The sequence below is a fragment of the Epargyreus clarus genome, unplaced genomic scaffold (genome assembly GCF_041222505.1).
Source record: "Epargyreus clarus isolate Ecla_fem2 unplaced genomic scaffold, WU_Ecla_fem_2.2 ptg000004l, whole genome shotgun sequence".
Classification (NCBI taxonomy): domain Eukaryota; kingdom Metazoa; phylum Arthropoda; class Insecta; order Lepidoptera; family Hesperiidae; genus Epargyreus; species Epargyreus clarus.
The window spans coordinates 7,590,624-7,610,462 of NW_027332212.1; the positions used below are offsets into that span (position 1 = coordinate 7,590,624).

The window sequence follows — 19,839 nt, forward strand, 5'->3', positions numbered from 1 at the left end:
AAACATTTTTTTAAAACCTTTTTTCATAGTACATTGCAAATACTGGTTTTCGGGGGACGTTAAGTATCTTATCTCAGAACAAAAATAAGTAGGTACCTACGCAGTCTTAAGACAGAGATTTCCAGATTGTCTGCTTAAAGCTCCAGGCTATCAGTAATAGTAGGGCGGACTGCCATATACCATTTAAATACCTACATGACAAGTTCTCTATATAGTTTTTTTTTATGAAGTCTAAAGAGGTGATGGGAAATACATTTTTTATTCCATAGCGCACTTCGTTTTGAACTATTTTTATGCGCAGACTCTAGAAAAGCGAAATTAGTTCACCAGTTCCAGGTCAGCGCACCTCGTTAAGAACTACTTATCTACCTGTTGTTTACGATGTAGATAAATATTTTTGTGCTCTTTCAGAAGTAAACCCAAACGAAAGTATTAAATGAAACAAATGCGTTGCTATAGTAACTTATATGTTACACACGATAAAACTTAACTTCGTATTCATATTGTTACATGTTAAATTTTGTTTAAAAATTAGGTTTATATTTATTGCAATGTTTTATAAAACAGTGTTATGAAAATAGGTGGTATATTAAATGGATGGTATTTTAATTTGAACTTTCCATATTCCGTAATCATTCTACGCCATGCCCACACATAACGTAAATAGTATTATTGCCGTGCAAGTAGATACTTAATCGATTCAATTCGCGCGCCGGCGCTGTAGTCTCTCTCGCTGAAAGATATCACACAAACATCAGCTGGTTCACAAATAAGTACTAAACTGGGAGTTACACCAATTGTAGCGTCGACGACTGTGCATTATATTCAGGTATCACAGAATTAAAGTGAAATAACCTGATGATTGTTTGCTGTTAAATGTAAGATGTATTAATTAGTATCGCAGTTGTGCTATGAAAATAGCAAGTACCTAAGCGTTATTAGTGTCCTATTAATTATTTCAGCTCAATTTCTTCAAAGTGGAGTTTTATATTCAGTGTGCATAGAAATCATTAGATAAAATGCCAGGCGCTAGACACAAAATCCTAGGACATGTCCTATCGGGATTTTGTCATAAAATGAATCGTCGTAAACCACTATATGGGGACTCGTTGGATACTCCGCTTAATCGCTGCCTTACCACTTTCGATATTACTTTACTAGGTAAGTAGTTTTTAATAGAATTATCTTTTACATTGACTATATTAATGAACTTTCAGTTGTGTAAGTTCCCTCGTGATCCGTTACAGTTAATGTTAATGGTCATTGTTATCTAATCCGTTCGTTATTTCCTTTATGTATTCACCACTGATTTTGTGAATTAAATAATAATTATAATGCTAGTGAGATAGGATCTTCCTCTTTGTACCTTTATTGCCTATATGCACTTTCGCTCTAGCGGAGGCACCTAAGACCTATTTTAACTTGTATTTTGTGCTATTGTGGTGTATATGTGTTATTTTCCTATTAATGTATTGTTTCTAGGTGTGGGTCATATGGTCGGTGCTGGCATATATGTGTTGACGGGAACAGTTGCACGTTACATGTCTGGACCAGCAACAGCTGTTAGTTTCTTACTTGCTGGTGTAACATCCATGCTAGCAGCTCTATGCTACGCTGAGTTTGGGACGAGAATACCAAGAGCTGGTAGTGCTTATGCATACACTTACGTCAGTCTTGGGGAATTTTGGGCGTTCATAATTGGCTGGAATATTATACTCGAATATATAATAGGTAAGTAGCATCAAGTTAGTCTGAATTGGTTTGTTATTGCATGCAAGTTTTTGTTTATTTATATCTAAAAATCTATTTTTCAGGTGCCGCATCGGTGGCGAGAGCTTGGTCAGGATACTTAGACGAAATGCTACATGGTGCTATCACCAATGCCACAATTTCGATAACAGGAGAACTTCATGAAACGTTACTTAGCACATATCCAGATGTATTGGCGTTCTTGATTTGTATAGTTGCTTCGTTGATTCTGGCTGTTGGAGTGAAAACTTCTGCCTATATCAATAATGGCCTTACTATTCTTAACCTTCTGGTGATATCACTCGTTATATTTTTGGGCTTCTATTATGCCGACTGTAATAATTGGTCCGAGGAAAATGGAGGTTTCATGCCGTTTGGATTCAAAGGCGTAATGGCAGGTGCAGCAACATGCTTCTATGCATATGTGGGTTTCGATAGTATATCCGCATCAAGCGAAGAGGCCAAGGATCCTACGCGATCAATTCCAATCGCAACGATTCTGTCCATGTCATTGGTCGGAATAATTTATATTCTGGTAGCTGTAGCGCTGACGCTGATGGTACCATATAAGAATATTGTACCCGAAGCTGCTTTACCGGCAGCATTAGGCGAAGTTCACGCCGACTGGGCAAAATATGCGGTCGCCGTAGGTGCAGTATGTGGGATGACGACTACTTTATTGGGATCACTATTTTCTTTACCTCGTTGCTTATACGCCATGTCAGCTGACGGTTTACTGTTCGGCTTTCTCAGCGACGTCAATAACAAATCACAAATACCCATTTCTAACCTTATCATTTCTGGTTTATCTTCTGCTATAATAGCATTATTGTTTGATCTAGAAAAGCTAGTAGAGTTTATGTCTATTGGGACATTACTTGCATATACCATCGTAAGCGCTGCTGTTATCATTCTTCGCTATCGTCCTACGCCGGCTTTAGATGATAAACATTTTAGCGTTCCCCAATTGGAATCACCTGGAGATCGTGAAGACAGTTCTGCCACCGGCACACCCGGAACTGACGGAGGATCTTCTTCTTCGGAGGTAAACTCCTATATCTAACTAGCATTTCTCTGTCGGTCTATATCGGTGTCGGTATATAACTCTAAATTTTATATAAATTCCAGATGTTTGAAGCTCTCATGGTAGGCCGTCTGCGCCCTGAATATGCGTGGTTGGAACCGCTTACCGGAGGCAGAGCACCGGTGACAACTTGGGTGTACATCTTTACCCTGGCTACTGCAGCCCTTTGCGTGCACAACTACTTCTTGGCGGAGCCGGCCGGTCATTGGGCGCTGCTGCCCACTTTCATTCTCCTGACTATCATTATAGCATGTAAGTATTTATTTTATTTACACTCTAATCAATCTTACAAATTTTAAGGTTTGTTGGTAAGTGGTTACTAAATTTTGATAGCGAAAATGCAGCTATCATTTTCGGTTTATTGCAATTGTGATTTAAAGGCCGTAAGACTTATTTAGTCAAAACCTCTGAGAACTAAACTAGACATGGAATAGAACTAGGCTTTTGCAGTCTCATAATAGAACTGGTGTAGGTGTACGACATTCACATCGTGATGACGATGACAAAGAATATAGTAGAGTAGCAAGACGTATATTTTAAAAATTTGGCATTTTTCCTTAACGAATTTTTTCAAGTCTTTTTTTAAGTGTCAGTGCCTTAATTTTAAAATTCTAACTTGCTTCCTGTATTTTTAGGTCTAGTGATAATTTGGGCTCATCAGCAGAATCCGATGAAGTTGCCTTTCCGTGTGCCCTGGGTACCGTTGCTGCCTGCCATTAGCGTGATGCTTAACTTGGAACTGATGATCAACCTTAATTCTCTCACCTGGGCTCGATTTGCTATTTGGATGACTTTCGGTACGTTGTCGATATACCTACTTAACGCAATTTGTATTGCTTAAGGAAAAAAGGGGTAAGTAGCAAGTTGAGTGTTAAACATTAACCTAAAGGTACTATGACAGCTTTTCCAGTGAGTTCGCGTATGTGCGTGTAAATATGCGCGACACAGTACACACTCTTATATAGTTTATTGTCAGTTTGAACGGGCAAAGTGAATAAAATCAAAACTATTCTAAACTAATAAATTATGAATCACAAGAAGTGGTAACTATCTGAGTATCTGCGACTATAACTATTTTTTTTTTTACTTATCACGGGAAGCAATTACAATAAAAATCTGAAGGCCAATAAGGTTGCTCCAGTACAAACGTATTAATTGAAAAATTACTAAATAAAGAAATACTGAATTCCAGGCCTTCTCCTGTACTTCCTGTACGGGATCCACCACAGCAAGCTGGGCGAGGGTGTGACAGGTCTACTGTCCCGTTCGGGCAGCGGCAGCGGCGGCGGCGGCGGCTGGGGCGCGGTGGACAAGACCAGCTCGCTGGCGCGGCGCGTGGCGCGCCTCGGCCGCGGCAAGGGGGACGACCGGAAACCCATCATCAGCGACGACGAACTCGCTAGGCGGGACCCTTGATTCTAAGCTATACCATTTCGATTCTTTCTACACACTTGCATCGGATAATGGAAAAGATTGAATCGTTTATGTGACAGTTTACTTTCGAGTAGAATAGGATGTTAAGTATAGGTATATTATGAAATCTATATACAAATTGCCTTTCATTCTGGAGTTTATTATAACCCATGAGCTCCATTCAACATTTAAAGTGAAAAAAGTTTAATAAACATTAAGTATAAGGCAGTATCCTAAGCGACAGTTCCATTATGTAGAAAAGACTTAAATTAAATTTTATTCTAGTCATAATCTAGTCTCAATTTAGATTTGAATGAATATTTAACCGTGTAAGGAAAGTTCAAGGTATATTCACTTAGGATCGTAGTAGAAATTCTGACCATGATAAAATATTATAATCGTGTGCTTCTGCAACAAGCGATTTATTTTATTTATCTAAATAACTTGCTATGCTCTCTGTGACTTCCCTTGGATATACTTTTTCCTATTAAAGAAGAGTATGATTAAATTGTTAATATATAAAATCACTTAATAATATATCTTGTATCCTTGTTGTGTTGATCTATATTTGTCAATGTTTTACTTCTGAATCTTGCATACCGTGACTGCCAAAAATCTTGTATTGCTATATTACAATATAGCAATACAAGATTTTACACAGCAAATACACAGTACCATAGTTATGAGTATCTACTAATTCAATATTTATGAACACCAAATATTTTACAATGAAACATTTATACATTTTTGTGTGTATTTTCTGCCGTATAAGTGTGCTTTCGCATTAATCTAGTTGTGGGTAAATGAGAAACATGATAGGTAATTAATAAGTAATTTTATTTAAAAATATTTTCCTGTTATTTAAATTATTTTGCGGTCAATTATAATATAAATTAACATAACCATTACTTGCAATACATGACGTTGCAGTACATTGAGTTTACAATATATTGTAAATTAATGAATGAATACAAACGGAAAGATTTACAAATTTAACTTTAATTTTGATTCCAAATTGTGACCACATTATATATTTACCATAATGAAAACGTTTTATGATTAAGTGTTGCATTTATGTCAATGTTTGCCAATTTCATGTTGATTATTTATAGAATTTAAAGTATATAACAAAAACTTAAAATATTTAATAACATAACCAATACTTACTAGATGTTATGAATACCTATGTAACGTGTTATAGCACAAAGTATATTATTAGGTTCTTAACGCACCAGTGTATGCTAATTTTACGAAATGTATATAACATTGCATACATGTATAAAAAGAGCTCTTCCAGAGGCATTTAAACTTATATTTATACATGATTCATGTTCAGATGTAAATTGTTTGGTATTTTTTAAGTTCCTCCCATTGTCATACGTTTTGAAAGATCATTAAGTAGTAATAAGACTATGGATTTTGCATTTAAATTATATATTTTTAATATTACTTCTTTTATATGTGTTTTAATAAAAATATAATTTGAGTTTTTATTATTTAAGTTTTCCAAATTCTTGTGAGTACCTGTTGTTTTTGACCAACCTTTTTAAATAGGTATATTTGTTATCAACATTTAATATTACTAATGACATTGAATGAATTACCCTTACTCAAACGTATGACGTCATTAAACGCCATAAACCACAGGCCGTTCGTAGTCCAATATAGATATTAAATGTTACTCATATTGGAGAGTTATGTGTTAGAGCTGATAATATCCAAATGATTTAAATTACGCATGCAATTGTATTGTTATTAGAGTATGTGTATATTTTAAATAATGTTGATGTGTATAATATGATCAGATGTGAATATAAAAAATACTGACATTAATGGTTGTTTCAATCCCTGTATTTCACAAATACATTATAATCTAAAAATGTAAGTAAAGTTTAAGATGTTTAACAAGTTAATGATTTTTAAGTTAAACTTATTCGATTGTTTATTTTGTACTATACCAAAACGTGAATGGATTAATATTGGAAATACATGTAATTAATGTGACGCAACAAATCATCCACATCACATATTAAGGTTTCCTTTTAAAGAAATATTTTGTATGTTAAAAAAACTTATTCTATACACACAATAAGACAAACAATCTACCAATTAATATTGAAATCTGTTCACACGAGTGTAGGTATGAACTAGAATGTTACATCGATCATTTAATGTACGAATTATGTTCTTAAACAGAGATGCTTTTAACATATAGCGTTTGTATAAAGTAATATAAGGATACAATTTATAAACACTCACAATTTTTAGCCACACACAATTTGGAAGCGACCAGTTTTTTTATTATTTCTGACATAGTATTTTTGTTTTGTCACTTGGTATCAATAAGCAACCGTAATATCGTGGTAAATAGTAGCTTCTGACCCTATATAGCTGGCCGTAGAACTTTTAAATGCATAATAAATGCGCAACCCAAAAAATATTGCATATTATATTTCTTTTCCTTAAATAAAACTGCAACGATAAATTGCAACGAAGACACGCAAAATGACCAAACTTTATGACCGCATAGAAGTCCCATTTCTGAATAGGAAGAATATTTTAATAGTTAGCAAGTGATTCTTACGCGCTGGGTAATATGCAAGGGCAGATAGAAGTACTATACTATAGTTTACTATAGCATTAAGCATGTATGCAAACACCGAAAGATCAAAGGGTCATAAAATTTTGCGCGAATATTAAACAAATAATCAAGAAACAATTAGAGTAGTTACACTCACTCTATAATTTAACTAATTCTAATTTTCAATTTAACTGGGGATCAAATTGACGATCAATTATTCACAACAGAAGTAATACAACTAATTGGAATAAGAATTACAGGTTCAACCTAACAATATAATACATCACCAATAAATTATAATACACGCTCCACAAATTTAAACTAATGTTGTACATTTTTATATACAAATACTTCAGTAATAACGCTATACCATAGAAAAGGATATAATATCAACTAATATTTAGGTTTTTTTTTACTATACTCTGATTCATAATTTGTGATATAAAAAATAAATTGAGAAATTCTTGCGACTTGTTTATCAATTCTAATAGATGGTATCTTTCGTTAACGTAATATGGTGTGCATTAAAAGGCTTTTTTTTTATTCTGTGTAATAAAAGGTTTTGGCCATTGTCTTTTATACTGTCCAATAATATAAATAAGTAATTTGTTGAAGCAAATAATAATAAATTTGTGATACACGTATGACTTCTAAAGTTGCGTACCTGAAATTTAATCTTGGACATAAGGATTCGAAGATTAAAATTCATAACACAACGTTATCAATATCATACTTTCCAGTCGAATTAATCATTGAAATATTACTTAAAGTATCCTTTATATTCTTATAACTTTGTTAACATCTCGAATTACGATTCAGAGTAAAGTTAATATTTTAGAAATTACATACTATTACTACTACAATAGTTTTTTTCTAATTAAACAAAACTAATTATCACACCTGGTCTTAATTTGATAGAATACATAAGAAAACTAATAGTTTCATCTAGAAATAGATACAGATATATTGCTAAATACAAAACCATTTCATCATAGTTCTTAAAACTGTTTGAGGTATGTACCAACTCCAATCTACCAATTTTTGACAACTTTGTCGTATTTGGGAAATAGATACCCGTAAGTAGGTATATACAAGATTTCGATTAATAAAAATTATGTACCTACTATAAGTGGATTTTACCCCAAGTTTACTGTAGGTTTACTATAAGTTATTTCTATAAATAAAATATTAACCTAATTTTGTACTTATAAGCAGTTTTTGTTATAATTCAATCATCGACATCGATAAAATATGTATTTCGTTATAATATTATATTTGACTATATCACTGGAAGAAATTTAAAACTGGATAAACGATCACAAATAAGTTAAAAAAAATCACATGCAAAAATATTAAAGGCCCCATATTATATCAATGAATGGTACTCGCACAATATTGAGAATTAACACTAAATTAGAAATTGATGCCCTTTTCACATTTTTATTATTTACTATAGGTGCAAAACTTTCTTCATTTAACACAAATAGCACATGAGCCAGCAGTCCACCTTTTGTTAGTTATGGGTTCACTTTCAACTATGGGTATCTTACCAATCTAAATATATACTGAAGGTGGTAGAACCCCCTTGTGGTTCGATTCCGGCGGCACCACCGCCACACCTATTTCTACCTAATAACCAGTGTTAGGCGCTGCTGTGTTCCGGTTTGAAGGGTGTGGTAAGGGAGACAGACTTTTCCGAGGCGTTCCAGCTTAGTCTTCAGGGGTAGCGACGCATCTGTGGCCGATCTTAGGTAGGAATATCTAATCCTATCTGGGGTTGATTACAGATGACCATGGGCGACAGTAACCACTTACCATCAGGTGGACTGCATGCTCGTCTGCTACTCCTATAATATAAAGAAATAATAATAATATATATATAACTCAAAGGTGTCTGACTAACATAGTGATCTATCAACGCACAGCTCAAACGAATGAACGGATCGGGCTGAAATTTGGCATGCAGGTAGATGTTATGACGTACACATCCGCTAAGAAAGGATTTTGATCAATTCTACCCACAAGTGGATAAAATAGGGGATGAAAATATTACTTCGTAACGCGAGCGAAGCCGCGGGCAAAAGCATCAATATAGAACAGGAGTCCTGTCTAAACTTTGTAACAAATGCTTTGCAATGCTTAACAACTGAAATGCATTTTTTAAAAGATGTGTGTTATGGAGTTTCTTTTGCCGCTTCTTCTCCATAAGAGAACACCTTGTGAAGTGGTGCTAGTTTTAATTACATTCAGAAAGTGCTCTGTAAAGAACCTATTTTGAATTTAAAAAATTAATGATTGATGATTGAATGGAATTTGAAAAAGTCAGCCGGCAATACACAATGCACCTTTAGATGGTATCCAATCGTAATTGGTACATTCCTCACAACAATAAGTATACAAGTAAGAATTAGATTGTATATTACTATATACATAGTACACACGCGAAAACACAGGACTTAATCTCAAGACCTGTTATTGTATTAGTTATACATTATCTAATTGAGATTTCAGTCTTATCTGTTGAACCGGGATATTTGCCAGGCAGACATTGGTAGCCGTTGCAGCCTGCTAATAGTTTTACGGCCCCATTGCAGCCATAGGAAGCCAACTACTAAACACAGGACGATTTCTATGTAGAATCCATCTATTGTAATGTCGCACGTACCGCCTTTTTCCTTGCATAACTGAAAAAAAATATTATGTTTAAATGATTATGTTTGTGTAAATGTGATTGTTTTTACAATATTACAATAAGCAGTTTTGTATGATGTCGGTCGAAATTATTCATTTTTTTTTGGAAGAAATTATTTTTTTAAGCATAATATGTCAATTTCTGTTGGTTTTATACAGTAGATAAGCGAAAAATGAATAAGGGTTTAAGTGCGTATGACGGAACATAATCAAGATCGTGGTGCGAAAGAGATGTCAATTAGCTTCGATGTCTCGTTTCATTTTGGGTAAGGAATATAGAAAATACTCATTATTTTACATCACTGGGCAGGAATAAAACAAAAGTGTTTTAAGGAGGTCGTGGTACGAAACAAAATAATGTTGATGCAATATTTAAATAAAACTTTCCTGAACAATCATGATTTTTAAAAGATGGTGGTAGGCCTCCTGGTGATGATATAGTACTTACATCAGTCTCAACTTGTGTCGAGCAGGTGTTATCCTCCATCTCAGGTAGCGAGCAGCTCTTGTACGTGAGGTGGTCGACCGCCCAGAGCGCGAGCGTGTTCGGCCAGTTCGTGCCCAGGTTCGACACCGTGTTGAGCAACGTCATGTAGGTCCCTCCCACCGTGGGGTCCGATATCTTAGCGTAGAATGCCATGCACGCAACGAACATGCAGTATAGACATGTCTGAAAGATTTTAAATAATTGTATAGAATAAATTATAGATTGAAATTATGTGACATAAGTAATTAAAGTAACATAAACAAGAGTACACCACCCTATACAAGAGTTCCACATCATCATATCTATGTTACCAAGTTAAAATAAAAATCTCTTCAAAAATATTAGCCTAAATTTCTAAGGAACATTGGTAGAGACAAATCTCTAGTCCGCTCTGAATATAGAAACGAGTGGCGTCGCAAGAGCAAATAGTAGATATCAGCGCAGAAGTCCGCGCGGGGCCCTCCGCACCCTCCGCTGCTCGCGGGGACATAGTTGCGTTAATAAGTTGTGTTCGGCCTGATTGGCTCTGTGACTGACACCTGCGCACAACTTCAGAGTGGACTAGAAATTTGGCGCGGACTATAGCTTAGATTGAAAAATTAAATTATGCACATTCTGGCTCCATGACAAAATTAGCTGTTATAGAAACGAGTTAAATCCAACCTTGAAGCATTTGATTATACGGGTAATAATATCGATTATTCAGTATTTGTATCCTGTCCGAGTATAACAAATCCATTATTATGCATGCAAATGATTAATCAATTCTGAAGCACATACTTAATGAACAAGTGCCACAAGTACGTACGTAATCACTTGGGGCCATAAAAACAGCGTTTATCACGTTACAATGATTAAAAACCTATAAACTCACGACTTTTTCCTTCAAGGTTGCAACTCGTGATACCAATTTTAAAGGTAGAGATGAATTAAAATACTGGCTAACATGTGCCCAACTAACAGTAGAAGAACCCAAATTTATATATTTATACATTTGCTACCATCTAAATTTGAAAGGAACACTAGCAACTTAAAAATTGTACATTATGTATTAATTCCGTTTTAGAACTTAGTTATAACGCGGATGGGTTATGTTGTTGAAAGTTTTCACCAGGATATGTGCAACTCCAGCCAATGCATCACCGCCAAAACATCACAAAACTTTAAAGAAGACCAATTTTTTCCCTTTATCCGTAGTCTCATATCACATACCTGATGAAACACATACATCGCCATAAGCACAAAGAGATAGAAGTAAGACGGCCCAGAGTCTCCGAGCCAGCTGGGCGTGAGCGCCACGAGGAAGGCCACGAGCGGCCCCACCAGCAGCCGCAGCGGATATGCGCGTAACCATAACGACAACGGCTGCGGACCAGTTGTATGCTTTGCTAGGATCTGGAAAATAAAAAATCATTATTATCAGATTACTTCTTGAAAGTTGAAGGTACTTCTTTAGACGCGTTTGAGAATACAAAGAAGAGTATATTTTTGAGCAAGGAGCGAATTTGCGGACGCCGATGTAACACATAATTTTTAACTTTGGTCAAAGTTGCGCGCATCGATTTGTATTTACTTTTCTCTATAGGATGTTTACTCAGAAAAAAAATTGCATATAAAAAATATTATATTTATTGAATTACTAAAGTAGTATAATTTGTTACGTGCGTATGTCAGAACATACACGTTTATTTATAACATCTTATACATCATGAAATAAAGCGGGATTATAAAATACATTGTCATCAATGAAGCGCGTCTAACGGCATATAAATTAAAGCGTTTGACAAATGATATTGCATTGTTTCATAAAATAATACTACAACATATGTATATAGGGCGATAAAATATCTATTGTTAGTACATTCTAATGTATATTTAAAATTACATGTTACAAATGTACTAACCACAGGCATTAATATCTGCACTGGCACCAAGGGAACTGCGAGGAGTGCCATGTCCTCCCTCGGAACTCCTGCCTCCACTAGCTTTAAGCCAGACACAGCATCACTTGCAGAGAATCCAAGCTGAAATTGCAATTATCATGTATTTATATACATATTTACATGTAATATACCATTATTATGTATTTAATATTTTGAAGTACAATAATTAAAAAGCATAATTATACAGTTATAAAGACAAGCTGAAACGGTGTTGAATATTATTTGAATTATAGTAAATCAATAAAATATTTTCACTATCTGTAATGATAAAAAGAATTATATAAAATTTATGAGCCTGTGAAACTATGATAATAAACACTATCATATATTATTTCCAATTTTTTTTTTAAAACATTGTTGATATAATGATATCCTCATTTGTATTGACAATGGCAACTAAAATTACATTTGATTGTGTTACTAAGATTAGGCTTACCTTCGCTGTAAACAGAACTAAAACTAACGTTCTGACTGCCGGCAATTTGATAATTGTATACAATTGCTTATATGCATGCACCACATCACTGACACCTCTTGCCGGGTTCTCCCCAGCTGCTGCATCATTCTGCTCATGTTTGAATATCGCAACCAGCGTTGTTGTAAATATGAAAACCAAACCCCAGAAAAAGAGGAAGCTCGATAGGGTTACAAGACCAACATCCTGTGGCTCTGAGCGCAGATACTTATTGCAGAAGTAAGGAGATTCTAGAGCTAGGAACAGAACATAGCCGAGGAAGTAACCAGCTGTTTGACCTACTGTGTTGCAAGTTGATGCATGACCTACGTTACACCTGAAAAAAAGTTATTTCTTATTATGCACTTAGCAATTGAGATTTCATTGAGCATAATTTTGATGTTCCATGCATTGTTAATATGGATTAACAATATATTGAAGTAAGTAAGTATTGAAGTAATCTGTCTCTGTGAAATTCTGTATTTATGAACCATTTCAAAATAAGAAATTTATAATATAATTTGCTACTTGGTTGAAATAATATTAAACTTTAAGAGACCTGAATCTGAATCTAAATAGAACTATATTTTCTACGTTATCAAATTAAAATGTTAGATAATTTTTTTAACACCTTTCTCTTACCTTTTTAGCATAGTCAAAGCCCAACCATCCACAGCAATATCTTGTGTGGCAGCTAAGAAATTTAAGAATACAAATGATATAGTCAAGTACATCATTGAAGGTGCTATATCCTTTGATCCAAGCCAATCAGTGATACTGTTGGACATTATGATCATCATGAAGCCTATTAAATACTGTACTGGTACCAGCCAAGTCTTCCGTCGGCCGAACTCTGGCCAAAATATGGCATCCACTACTGGTGCCTATAAAAGCTTCACACTAAAAGGCCAGAATACGAAACTAAACTCAGCCTGCAATGAAAAGGGTACATATTTTTACACTAACTAAAAAGGAAAGTGTATAATAAAAATTTCAACATTATCATCCCATTCTTGTCCCACAACTGGGCATGGGACTTCTCTTAGAATGAGAAGGATTAGGCTACTAAATTGGTCAAATTTGAATTGATAGATTTTACATATCTCTGTAAAAAGTTTTCTTTAAAGGTCTTTCATATGTAGGTTTCCTTAGAATTTTATCTCTTACTATTTAAGTAAGTAATCATAAACTTATCATATGCTCATAATTAAATTGCATGATTTGATAATTTAATTGCTTTTTGATCATGCTACACTTATATGTTTACTAACTGAAATATATGTTTGAAAATTAATCCTAGCTTGAAATATACATTCACTGAAATTTAACATAAATAGAAATAGTTACACCTAACAAGTGTAAGAATGAATTAAACAAAACATAACTTCTAAATATATTTCGTCAGTGAAAACCACCTGATAATTTTACGCTCTATTTCCTGTTGCGGTTACGGCCCTCAATGAAAATCTTTAGTCAACCTATTTAATTTCTTCTAAAGTTAAACCTTGAACAAATGTTTTCTATCAAACATAATAAATGAAAAGTGTATAAAAATATATTTCTCACTTGTTGAGTATAAGTAATGCCTCGATTTTGTAATAACATAGGCACGGCTCCCGCCAGCCCGAGTGGGATTCCCTGAAGTGTGTATAGAAATAATAATACGGCAATATTCAATTCATCTCCTTTGATATTACTCGATTCTGAACTTAATGTAGTATCACCATTCTCCAATAACTGCTCCTTTTCTAAAGATCTTTTTCTTTTAGTTAATGACATTATAACAGTTTTAATTGCCTGGAAAATTAAAAGGAAGTACTTAATTTCTCTCTCTCATATCCAACGAAATAAACACACGTCAGTGGAACAAATTTCCATTCATAATAATTATCACCTTAATTTTCGCTTTTAGAAGTATATTTTAATTGACAACTTTGTAGTGTATTAATTTATACAAAGAATATAATTTACCAATAGTTATATTTTCAGTATCTACTATGTTAAAGAGTTAAACATGTAGCGTAAATATATATTTAATTAAAAAATCACGACACGTCACGTCAATCCACAAATCTGTTCAATTCTCTACTGTCACTGTCATGTGATAATGTCATTTGACTCATTTATCATGTTATCGGTAAGTCAAAGAAGAGGCAAAGAGTACTATTTATATGCGTCTAAAAAGTATCTATCGAATTTCGTGAAATTAAGGTGGCGTTAGTATAGCAAGAATAAGACAGACAGGATTAAAAATCCATCTCATATGGAGTATAGAGGATCTGTTGAAAAAGTATCCATCTGTGGGCAGTAATAAGAGTCAATAACTCTGCCAAATGGCGCTAGTGAAGCAAAAGGGTAACTAAAAGGTATAATAAATAAACTTAGAACACAGAGTGAAGTGCGATGCTTACGAGCGAGGTGCTAAAGACTTTTTGTAAATGCCATCATTGATTTTAATTTTTTAACTTAGCTTACCTTCGACCTCGCACATCTATCTCGCACGCCTTTGGTGGATAAGCACCCTAAAGCTCATAGATAACCTTGATCTGTATTTGACATTGTTGATAATGACATTTGACAACCACAATGTCGATCAGCTGTTCATGTTCTGTAAAATATTTTATTTAAAATTCTCATGCAAATATATATCTGCAATATAATTTTATTACAAATCTAAAATATCCCCTTTTTTTGTATTTTTAACACAACAATCTCATTAAGTGGATAAATTGTAAAGAGGCTATAAACTACATATAGCGTATGTTACAGTATCTGATATGATTCGGCAGTGTTTTTTAAGATGTTTAAAAGATTCGCATGCGCCGATTGCATTACCTCATAATGTAGAAACCATAATAGGCCGCAGTAAGCTCACGAAGATCAAGGACCAGTCTTGCTCTCGGAATCAAAGTTAGTGCAATTATCAAAGATACAGCATAGAGTTACATGTTTTCAACTTAAAACTTTATTCATTCATTTACTTTCAGTAAGTCTTACGGCTGATTGCGATGCATGCGTAGTGGAAGTTAAGCAGCTGGGTATAAATACATCAGGCTTAGATGGATTTGCACTAAAAAGTGGAGATGTGTACAAAGTTGAGCATGGCAGTAGAATCGAAGTGTTATTAAATCAATACATCCACGTGATCGAGTTCGAACCGCCACCTGATAATTGTGAGGAAAAAACAACCAAGAAAAGAAAATTTGAAGAAGATAGTTCACCACATAAAAAAATGAAGAGAGCAGATTCTGATCCACAAACAGACAAAACTGAAGTGCAGGGATCTTTAGCCGACATTTGGGAAGAAATCGATAATGGTGACTTGTATATTTTCACTTCCAAAGGAGTAAAATCTAGTGCTAAGATAGCTGCTTTTGACATGGATGGAACATTGATAAAGACAAAGTCTGGTAAAGTGCACCCTGTAGACACAAATGATTGGCAGATAGCATTCCCTACAATTCCACAAAAGTTAGCCGATGAGATTAAGAAAGGATTCAAAGTTATAATTCTAAGTAATCAAGCGCCCATTGGGAATGGCAGAGTTAAAATAGCTGATTTCAAAAAGAAAATTGAGAATCTAGTAAAAACATTGAATATACCAGTGCAAGTCTACATTGCAACCGGAAGAGGGTTTTATAGAAAACCAATGACAGGAATGTGGAAAACTTTAATGGAAAAGGTATTAAAATTCTGTTTTTTAGGTTTAGTTTATCGCTGAATATCTATATTTCCCGAAACAGTACAAATAATGGAAAATAATTGGTAAGACGAATTACAAGGGCCATAATTATATGAATGTAATATGTATTTAAGATATTGAAATTATAATCATAATTTCATCATCATTGATTATTTTTCATAAGAACCTCAACATTATAATACAGAGTGATATAATCTGGTCTATAACCCCAGGAAATCCTTCACATTGATCATAGTAAAATTGTTACACCCCTGTAACATTACACCCCTGTAACATTGTTACACCCCTGTAACAATTTTACAGGTTTTAAGTGTTAATATCGTTATCTTTTGTTAACAAATCACTGTTTTAGTAAAATATCGTGTAATATCATTCTTTGAAATAAACAGTACAAGTACAGTAGTCTACGAAGTAGACTGTAATGGAAATATTATTACTAAAGTAAATTTTTCTTATTTACAGAAAAATGACTCTATACCTGTTGACATGGATAACAGTTATTACTGTGGAGACGCAGCAGGTAGGCTGGCCAATTGGGCTCCAGGGAAAAAGAAGGATCATTCCATGGCTGACAAGCTTTTTGCTGAAAATCTAGGCCTAAAGTTTTACTTACCAGAACAGTTTTTCCTTGGGCATCCATTAAAAAATATACAGATGAGTAAACCAGATTTTGTACCCATGGAAGTGAAATCAGAACCGTTCCATGATAAACTGATAAGTAAGGAAAGAGAGGTAATTATTTTTGATTATTATTTATTTTTATAAAGTTCCTGAGGATCAAACTTTTACATTGCTGTTATTCGACAATATTTGCAGGATAATTGTGAAGAATTTTTCATTAATTACAAATGGAGGAGTTTGGTCATTAAAAGGAGTTAGTGTTTGATTGTTTCTAAAAGGGTACAGCTACTAAACAATAACTTTTAAGAAACGCTAATCATTTGCTACATAGTATTATACTGCTGCATTCTCATTTCAATGGATAAGTTTGGATGCCCTAGGTTTCATTTTAGTCCTCATGACTAATATAATATAATCTCTATTTATTAAATAAATACATTTTTTAAACATTTTTTTCAGATTCTAGTTTGTGTGGGTTATCCAGGAAGTGGCAAATCATTTTTAGCGAAACAAATAGAAAAGAAATCTAATTACCAATATGCAACCGTTTGTAGAGATGTTCTTGGTTCATGGCAAAAATGTGCTGCGGAAGCTACCAGGATAATAGAGGTGGGCAACTGGCCATTTTTAAGAATAAAATGAGAAATTCATTGATCACTTATGAGAACACGTTTTTAATTAATGTTCATGCGTGCAAATTTCTACATCATGTTTTGTTTCACAGTTTAAGTAATTAATAATTAATTTCTAACTGTTCTGTGTAACAAAGGTTTGACAAATCAGAGTTGCGTATCTGGAATTTAAAACCTTGGACCTCCCAAATAGTCACTTCATTCTCAGTGAATTTTCGGTAAAATAAGGTTTTTACTATTAAAACAAAGAAAATGGCAAAAGTTATCTCATCTTCAACCTGGTTTCTTACTTTTCGCCTCAGGAAACGCATAGTGATGGAGTTCTTGCTTCGCCTACTGTTTGTCTCCCGAGTAGGGTAGTTATACTTTTTTATTACTCGTAAGTGAGAGTCTATTACATATTCATCATCAACCCATTACTGTCCCACTACAGGGCACAGGTCTCCTCTCAGAATGAGAATATTACATAGTCATACCATACATAGAGATAAAATACCATAGTCATAGTCTACTGCGCTAGCCAAGTGTGGATTGGTAGACTTTACATACCTTTGAAAACTTTTTCTTAAACTTTTCTCTAGTACGCAGGTTTCCTCACGATGTTTTCCTTCACAGTTTAAGCAAGTAATAATGAATTTCTAATACGCACATAACATTGAAAACTTAGAGGCCTGGGGTTGAACCTCGGACCCCTCGATTCAGAGGCGTAGTTTCTTAACCACTGGGCTATCACTGCTTGTTACATATTAAAACATATTATTTTCTCCATTTACAGAGAGGGAAAAGCGTGATAGTTGACAGCACGAACCCAGACCTGGAGTCCCGCGGCCGCTGGACGGCGCTCGCTAAACAAATGAAGGTGGAGTGTCGCTGCGCCAAGATGGCCACCACGAAGGCACACGCGCAACATAACAACAAGTTTAGAGAAATTATGAAGATTAATCATGTACCTGTCAATGATATTGTGTTTAATATGTATAAGTAAGTTGTATTTTTATCATTGCTGTTAATATTTACTCTAGGCCATTTTTTAATGAACCTTGGCTAGGCAATGCAGTCATACAAATTATTACAAATAATAAAATGGACTTTCATTTTTACATATATGTGATGGTCATTATATTTTCATAGTTATGTTATAGTTTAAGTTCAGGTTAGGTTAGTTAGCAGGTAGCTGGGATGTTTAATAATTTCAAACTATGGGTACTATACAGATTATCTTTTTGCAGAAATAAATTCGTTGAACCGACTGTAGCGGAAGGTTTCAAAGAGGTGATTGAAGTGAAAATCAGTCCATCTTTTGATGACAAGGAAGCAGAGAAGATTTATAAAATTTATTTGTTAGAAAAGTAAACAAGAATGTTCCAAGGGTACCTTACAACTATTATTATAATAAAAATGCAGGCCATTGGTAAACCAGAGTTTTATTTGTATGTAAACAGTTATGAGACGACCAACTATTACACATTCCTGACATTGTGTCGTAACTATTTTATATTGGTTAATTAATTATTACTACATAAAAATGTTAAATAATGAATAATCTATGACTTTGAAGTTCAGATTCCACATATGAATAAAAAGAAAGGCGAGATCTTTAGGCGGTGTTTTCATACACTAAGACCGCGTTTCCCAACCTGGGGGTCCGCGAGTATATGTAAGGAGGTCCGCGGTATCATCTCCGGACCATTCATAAATTGCTCATTAAATGCAAAACAGTCGCTAAACGAAAAATCAGCAAACCAGTTTTATTAGAAAAACATGATGTAAGAGCACACGGTATTTTAAAAATTAAAAAAGATGCATCCAATGATGTATAACACTATTATTAATCTAAAAAAAAAAAACAAAAACATAATACATAAATCGGTCTTTCAAATTTTGTTTTGGCGGGGATTGTTTTTTTTTTGCTCTTCATTTTTAAGGGGGTCCGTGAAAAATGTGCTTGATTTCCTAAGGGTCCGTGGACTGAAAAAGGTTGGGAAACGCTGAACTAAGACATTGTATAAGTACGTCAAATGTAAGGCTAATTTTTGTCTAGTTTTACGATCGGTATTAATAATAATTAATACATCCACTAATTGTCCAATTTTTTCCACCAAGAATCAAAATTTGACAATTTCTGGTGGGCAGAATTGGTCAAATTTTGATCTACAGTAGTTATTAATTTGCTAGCTAACTGGCTTTAACTGGTAACAGTTGGTCGTAGTATCTGTACTAATATTGTTTTTTATGTAGGCCGAAATAATTACTCTTATTTGTACATTTGCGAGATTTGACGAAATCTACTATTATTTTAAAGCCTATTATTTTTATGAAATTCAATTTCCTCTATGCAGATTTTATACTTAGAATTCTTATTACTATATGGCGTAATTGGGAGGGTAGCTGATATTTTTATCACTGTAGTGCTTTTTCAACATATTATTATATGCCATAATACATTAATTTAATTCTATCTAGTAGCATTGTAAGACTTAA

The 19,839-nt window shown here is 34.1% G+C and overlaps 3 protein-coding genes across 4 annotated transcripts; 2 read left to right on the top strand and 1 right to left on the bottom strand.

Moving 5' to 3' along the window:
* Positions 1 to 630: 630 nt before the first annotated feature.
* On the top strand, positions 631 to 4,776 carry LOC140757399 (cationic amino acid transporter 4). Of its 2 annotated transcripts, none has more exons than XM_073093074.1 (7): positions 631 to 829; positions 963 to 1,161; positions 1,483 to 1,731; positions 1,815 to 2,794; positions 2,878 to 3,085; positions 3,469 to 3,630; positions 4,026 to 4,776. In XM_073093074.1, exons 2-7 carry the CDS (start codon positions 1,020 to 1,022, stop codon positions 4,247 to 4,249), a joined length of 1,965 nt encoding a protein of 654 aa, XP_072949175.1. In that variant the 5' UTR covers positions 631 to 829; positions 963 to 1,019; the 3' UTR covers positions 4,250 to 4,776. The 2 variants fall into 2 exon arrangements, with proteins under 2 accessions (XP_072949175.1, XP_072949174.1); XM_073093073.1 differs by having other exon boundaries at positions 634 to 878.
* Positions 4,777 to 8,271: 3,495 nt separating this feature from the next.
* Positions 8,272 to 14,489, bottom strand: LOC140757400 (acetyl-coenzyme A transporter 1). The gene is given in 8 exon segments (XM_073093075.1): positions 8,272 to 9,511; positions 9,967 to 10,188; positions 11,218 to 11,400; positions 11,910 to 12,029; positions 12,385 to 12,739; positions 13,045 to 13,334; positions 13,969 to 14,199; positions 14,374 to 14,489. Coding segments are annotated over 7 exon segments (1,554 nt in total). The 5' UTR covers positions 14,182 to 14,199; positions 14,374 to 14,489; the 3' UTR covers positions 8,272 to 9,340.
* A 472-nt stretch (positions 14,490 to 14,961) lies between these two features.
* On the top strand, positions 14,962 to 18,774 carry PNKP (Polynucleotide kinase 3'-phosphatase). The gene is made up of 6 exons (XM_073093076.1): positions 14,962 to 15,312; positions 15,390 to 16,084; positions 16,568 to 16,837; positions 17,186 to 17,335; positions 18,134 to 18,339; positions 18,588 to 18,774. The coding sequence occupies exons 1-6, from the start codon at positions 15,180 to 15,182 to the stop codon at positions 18,709 to 18,711; spliced, it is 1,578 nt and encodes a 525-aa protein (XP_072949177.1). The 5' UTR covers positions 14,962 to 15,179; the 3' UTR covers positions 18,712 to 18,774.
* Positions 18,775 to 19,839: the final 1,065 nt, after the last annotated feature.